Genomic DNA, 6,006 nt, shown 5'->3' with positions numbered 1-6,006 from the left:
GTGGCCTGCAGGACAGGTTTGCTCTAGGCTCTTGCAACTCCAGGCTCAAAGTTCTCCCTCATCTTATGGGGAGACCTAGGGGCAGACCTCAGTACCGTCTGTAAAGCGGGGGTGGCAATCCCCTCCCCCTTCCCTCCTGTAGCATGGCCTTCTCGACCACTGGGCCCAGGCAGCACTGCCCACGGTGAGTCTATGCCACAGTCCAGTTTTCTTATGCTCCCCAAACTTTGCACTGTCAGGAGCAATCTCTTTGCCTTGTCCTAGTCCATGGCCCTTCAGGGGCTGGCTGACCAGGGTGGGGGTCCCCGCTCGTATACCCAGGGCTTGTGCCTCCTTTCAGCCCAACTCCTCCTGCCAATGGAGGCGGACTGCCGTCATCTGGGGTGTACAGGCCTGGGGGCGGGGGTGCTGGACAGTTGGCACAGGGCGGGAGGGGGTGTCCAAGTCAGTGGTAGATGATAGCAGGCTCGTGGGGCGGCAGGCAGGTGTGACCCCCATCATGAGAAACCCGAGGGAACTTCACTGTCACTGAACTGAGCTGCCCCATTAGCTCAATGTGTTCACTCATACGTTGGAGACTATACTTCACATTTGAGTTAGAAAAATTATAAACTAAAAACATGGTGTCTTCCTTTTCTCACCCTTTCAAGAAAAGGGGAGAAGGCCTCATCTGAAGCTGGTAGCGGGACCTGCGGGGTGGCCTGGTGGGCAGAGGTCCTGAGGGCTGCTGCTCCTCATGGGTGGGGTCCGCTCACCAGCCAGGGGCGGGGAGGTGTAACTGAGACCCGACCCCTTCCCTGGAGAAGAGGAGGGTTAACATGAGAAAACTCAGAAGGCTGGGGTTTCAGTTTACCCTCCAGAGGGCCAGCTCGAGGATGGCACTCGAGCAGTGGACAAGGGAGGGGTTGGAGCTGTGAAAGGAAGTGTGGGCCACAGCTGGGTCAGAGTTCCAGGAACAGGAAATAGTGTGTGCAAAGGCCCTGGGGTGGGAGGAATGCCAGTGGGCAGGGAAGGCTCGGGTCAGGTCCGGGTCTGCCGCAGAGGAAGAGGCCGGAGGGGCGGGGCCTGCCGCGGAGGAGGAGGCTGGAGGGGCGGGGTCTGCCGCAGAGGAGAAGGGGAGGAGGAGGGCTGGAGGAGGAGGGCTGGAAGAGGGGCGGGAAGCAGAGTTTGGGCTTGAGGAACAGGTCGCGGCTCTTTATCTTCGAAGGTGAACAGCCTGGCCGCACGTTCCCCGGAGGGCAGAGATGCTGAGAACCCATTACACCACGGAGCCTCCCTTTACCCAGATGCTTGGCCTGGAATGTTCGTTCCACTAGACCTGTGGTGGAGCTGGCTCAGGGTGTGATCTCAGCCCTCCTGGGACAGGTCCCTGCTCCCAGGTGGCAGAGGGCAAGCTGCCAGTTTAAACCCAGCCCCGGTCCAGGGACCCAAGGCCACAGGTCCAGCCCAGGCATGAAAGGTCGGGTCAGGCCAGCCCCTCGGCTGAGTGCAGAGACCTGCCTGGGGGCTCACTTGTGGACTCCTGGCTTCAGATGTCATCACTGCCTGGCTGGCTGGTGGGGCCCAGCGTGCAGGGCCAGGCTGTCAACCTGAGGTGCCGTGCATTCCGGCCCCATGTCCTCGAAGGCCGCCCACTTGGAGAATGGGAGTTCCCTCTGCACCTGGCTTTGACCTGATGGCAAACCAGATAAGACCTGAAGAATTACCCAGACACACGCCATGATAAGGCCGGTGGTGCAAGAGGCCTCACGTGTGCTGTGCTGCGGGGCCGGCGCTGCAGACAGGCCACTGGAGGCCCTGCGGCGCTGGCTCCCGCCCAGCTCTCCTGTCCCACATTTGAAGGGCCATGCAGCCTTGGGGCAGAGGACCTGGTCACTGCATGCAGCTCCAGGGTCACGACCCCAGGCCAGAGCCCTAGGTGGCTCCTCCTGACACCCCCACAGTGAAGTTCTGGGAGGTGAGTTGTCTGCCAGGACTCACGGGACTTGCTTTAAAGGTAGTCTTCCGAGGGCAAAGGCCCTGATACAGGTCTGGGCAAGGGCACTCCCAGGCCCCTGGCACCACTCTGCAAAGTCAACCCACAAGGGAGGGTCTCCCTCCAGTGGTCCTGGTCCCCTGGGAGGGGAGCAGGGGCTGAGCAGGGCGTGGTGGCGTTCCTGCCCTGCATTGGGACGGTAGCATGGCCCGGCTGGGACGTCTCACGCACAGACACCTGCACGTCCGCGCAGGGTCCAACCTCGTGTGAGGCACTCGGTGGAGAACTGGCTTGTAGGCTGGAGTAATCTCTGGTCCAGGGCCCACCGGGAAGGTGGCCCTCAGAAAGCCCTGCCAGGCCAGCCACTGCAAGGAAACCAGGTGAGCATGCTGCGGGGCCACACTAGCAGCTCCAGGGGCGTATCAGCAGCCTCCTTCAGCCAGCGATGCTCAGTGGGCATCACCAAGGGGAGGATGCAGTGGGGCTAGGCACAGGCAAACATCACCACCAGGGCAACACAGCTGTTTATCAAAATATTTTATTTTAGGAGACCCCTCAAAAAAAGACCCTCCACATCTGACAGATGCCCAACAATACCCTCGGCCTTTTTTTTTTTCTTTTCAGTCTTTTCTGTGTTTTTCTTTTTTTCCTTTTTAAATCAACTAAAACAATTTGATGCTTAAAATAAAAGACAGGAGTATTTCCCAATCAGACTTTAGTCAAGAATATATATATTTTTGATCCTGGGGAAGGCGGGGTGGGGAAGACGCTCGGCAGCACTCAAGTGTTCCTGGTTACAGGAGGAGGGCGGAGCTGGGGACGCCTGCCTGAGCAGAGGGAGGACTCGTAACTGACATAAAATCGGAGCTGGTCCTCGGTGCCGCTGTGCCCTCGCCCACCTGGCTCGCAGGACTTCTGCTCTGGGAAGGGGTTGGTTCAGTCTGGGATTCAGCGTCATCTTCATTACATGTGTGGCTTCTTTTCCAGCTGAGAAACTTTTTTTTTCTTTTTTAATTTTTAAAAAGAATCACAGCCAAAATAAGACATAAACTGCAAAATCCAAAATGGCTGCGCTTACCCTATTTATAAAAACAGGTGAGTCCCTGCCTCGGGGAGCAGAGCCCGGGCTACACCTTCCCGGGGATCTTGGCCCGCTTGCGGGCGATGGCGTCCTCCACAGCCTTAAGCTGCTTCAGCAGCTCCTCCCGCCGTGACAGTGTGCTGGCCTTCCCTGACTTGGTGCCCGCAGTGGCGGTGGTGCTGGTGTCCGAGGCTTTGCCAGGCACGCTGGTGACCTTGCTGGAGCTCTTGGACTGGGGTGACAGCGGACGCTTCCTGCAGGGGTGGGGAGGCCATGAGAGAGGGCTGCTCTCTGAGAGCCTCCTGCCAGGGGCCTGGGTCCCAGGAGCTGCACCTGCTAGACAGAAGGCACCCCCTCCCCAGCGGATGAGGCCCCCACCACAGACGAGCGTCCAGGGTCCAGCTCGGGTTCTGGCCACAGTCAGCATGGCCCCCCGTGCTCCTCCCATGCCCCGATCGCAGAGCACACCTGCGAGGTGGAAGGCACAGTACCAGCGCTCGCCTGGAGCCCACCGACCTGGTCCTCCCACTCTGGTCCTCACCCTGTGCTGAGGTAGAACCCACACTGCTGACCCTGACTTCAAGCAGCGCTATGGGCCAAGGGCTGGGGGTGTGGGGCTGTGTCTGTGCCCTCCTGCCCGGCCCCCCCACCCAAACCCAGGGTGCTGGTGCGCAGGGATTCAGCCTGCTTCCAGGGAAAAGGTGAGCCCCACTCCTGCTTCTTGAGCTGAGTGGGAGGGAGGGAAGAGCTGCTGCCAACTGCTTCCTGGTCCTCAGGCTGCAAGCCACGTGCTCCCGGGCTGCTCTGCATTCTAGGACCTGCTGGTGGCCCAGGGTGAAGACATGGGCCGGCATAATGTTCCCAGCACCTCTGAGCCTGCCCTTAGCTAGTCCTGATGGCTCAGGCCTCCGCCTGGGGAGGAAGCTCGGCTGGCTCTCTCTGCGGCCAAGAACCTGATGTGCTGTGCCCAGGGTGGGGGGAGGGGGATTTGTGGGGAGACACTCACCTGTCTGTCGGGGCTGAGGGGGCCTTGGAATTCTGGCCCCTCTGCCGCTCTGGCTTCGGGGAACTGACTCTCCCACCTGACTTCCGGTCCCGAGAACCTGAGTGACAGGGGACAACATAAAACCAGGGTCCCAGCTCCATGTGGGCCCAGCTGTGCAGGGGCTAGAGGGCACACACAGGGAAGCAGCAGCCTCTCTCTGGCCCCCGGTGACCCCACGCCAGAGAGCAGCGGCCGTTCAGCTCAGCTTCCTCATTCTCAAAAGTACCCAGGTCTAATTTGGGTTTTGGTTTCCTGAGCCACCATCAGTGTCGTTCAAAACAAGGAGCTTCCAGTATGCAAGGCCAAGCAGACCAAAACCCTCCTACACTGACTTGGAAGAAACTCACAGTGCAGGTCTTCAAGTGGAACAAAAACACACGGCTGCTTACAGACCGTAGTAAGATCAAGAACAGAAGTGCTTGCTGCCCTGAGTGTGGGGCCCGAGTGAGGGCGCACAGAGGCGTCCCACCACTCAAGAGGCATGTGGGCGGCCTGGGCGGGGGTGTGTGTTTCAGGGGTGCACCGTGTCCTCCTCCTGCTCCTGGTGGGGTATGCTGGGCCCTCTCCTATTTTAGGGGGAAAGATGCTCTGGCAACACTTGGGGTTTCACTTTACTAGTGGAGCAAGCCAGGAAGAGGCTCTGCCTGGGCCAGTGGCTCTCTCTGCAACTGGGCCGAGCAGTATGGGGGCGGCCAGGCACGCCCTGCAGCACTGAGATGCCACCCCCTCCACATGCTCATGGCCTCACAAGCCCAGGTGGGGCTTCCTAGGTTGAGCAACTTGTGTGATCACAAGAGACGACCCCAGCCATAAGGAGATTGGGGAAAACACATCACAAAAAAACAGTGCTACGCCTGCTAGCTTCTGTTTGTGAAAATGTATTTTCCATAAAAAAACCTTACTTGTGTCAAAACACAGTATCATATTACTATTACTGTTACGAGTACTATGGTTTTCACTTCTAAAACTAAATGCTGACGGATGCAGACCACCCGGTCAGAAGCCCCCTGGGGGCTTCAACACTTCTCAGGGCACAGGAAGTGCGGCTCCAGAGGTAGAGGCTCACCTCGGTCTGGGGAGAGGTTGGCGCGCTTGGCTGGCGGTGGGCTCTGCCTGTCCTTGTCTGAGGGCTCGTAGCGCTTCCTGCTCCCCTTGTCAGTGGCCTGGAGTGACGGGTGTGCAGTCAGGACCAGGGCCTGAGCGGACGCAGGCAGCCACCTGCTCTCCGCTCCCGCGGGCCCTCCTTGGGGGCCCCTGGGCCGCAGGGCCCCAAGTGAGGCAGGGCCCATGGTCTCCGGGCCTCCATGCCAGGGATGGGATTCGGCCCTCCAGTCGCCTGGGCACTGTGGATGCCAACTCAGAGAGGCCATGTCTGTTCTGCCCCCCGACCCATGTCCCAGGGCTGTCCTGTGGTAATTGGCTCATCTCCCACCATCAACCCCCTGCCCACGTGGCGCTGCCCATGAGGCTGTCCATAAGGGCATCACGAGCCAGGCAGTGTGGAAAGCCACTAGCTGGCCCAGCCGTGGGTCCTGGGGTCCCAACAGCACTGCCCACAGCCCCACCTTGTTCAGCAGCGTCAACTTGATCTCCTTGTGGGCAATGAATGTGGCCGCTGGGGGCTGGCCTGGTGGTGCCTGCTGGGGGGTGGTGGGCTGCTGGGAGGACCTGCCACCCGCGGGGGTTCTTGAGGGTTTAGGCGGCTGTGTGGACGAATCCCGTTTCCGCTTATCCACTTTCACACCGTCCTCCTTCTTAGATTTTCCTGCCAACGAAAAATGCTCTCTCAGCCTCTCTTCCAGTGAGGCAGCTGCCTGCGTGCTGTCTTGGGGAGGTGTCATCAACAGACAGCGGATGACCAGCCCACACCACCTCTCCTCTCTGGACCCCAAGGCCCAGCACACC

At 59.8% G+C, this 6,006-nt stretch overlaps 1 protein-coding gene across 5 annotated transcripts in view; it reads right to left on the bottom strand.

Moving 5' to 3' along the window:
- Nucleotides 1-2,497: 2,497 nt before the first annotated feature.
- The window catches only part of ZC3H18 (zinc finger CCCH-type containing 18), a 43,186-nt gene continuing 39,677 nt past the window's right edge, over nucleotides 2,498-6,006 (bottom strand). For all 5 annotated transcript variants that reach the window (XM_070770438.1, XM_019979659.2, XM_019979660.2 and 2 more), the window contains 4 exons: nucleotides 5,667-5,866; nucleotides 5,168-5,264; nucleotides 4,063-4,159; nucleotides 2,498-3,310 (listed from right to left, as the gene is read on the bottom strand). In XM_070770438.1, the coding sequence (XP_070626539.1) occupies nucleotides 3,103-3,310; nucleotides 4,063-4,159; nucleotides 5,168-5,264; nucleotides 5,667-5,866 (602 nt within the window). In that variant the 3' untranslated portion in view covers nucleotides 2,498-3,102. The remainder of the gene's footprint in view (nucleotides 3,311-4,062; nucleotides 4,160-5,167; nucleotides 5,265-5,666; nucleotides 5,867-6,006) is intronic.

This window comes from Bos indicus, chromosome 18, assembly GCF_029378745.1.
Source record: "Bos indicus isolate NIAB-ARS_2022 breed Sahiwal x Tharparkar chromosome 18, NIAB-ARS_B.indTharparkar_mat_pri_1.0, whole genome shotgun sequence".
NCBI classification, from domain to species: Eukaryota; Metazoa; Chordata; class Mammalia; order Artiodactyla; family Bovidae; genus Bos; species Bos indicus.
The sequence above is the reverse complement of the archived record's forward strand: the minus strand, read 5'-3'. Positions and strand labels throughout refer to the sequence as shown.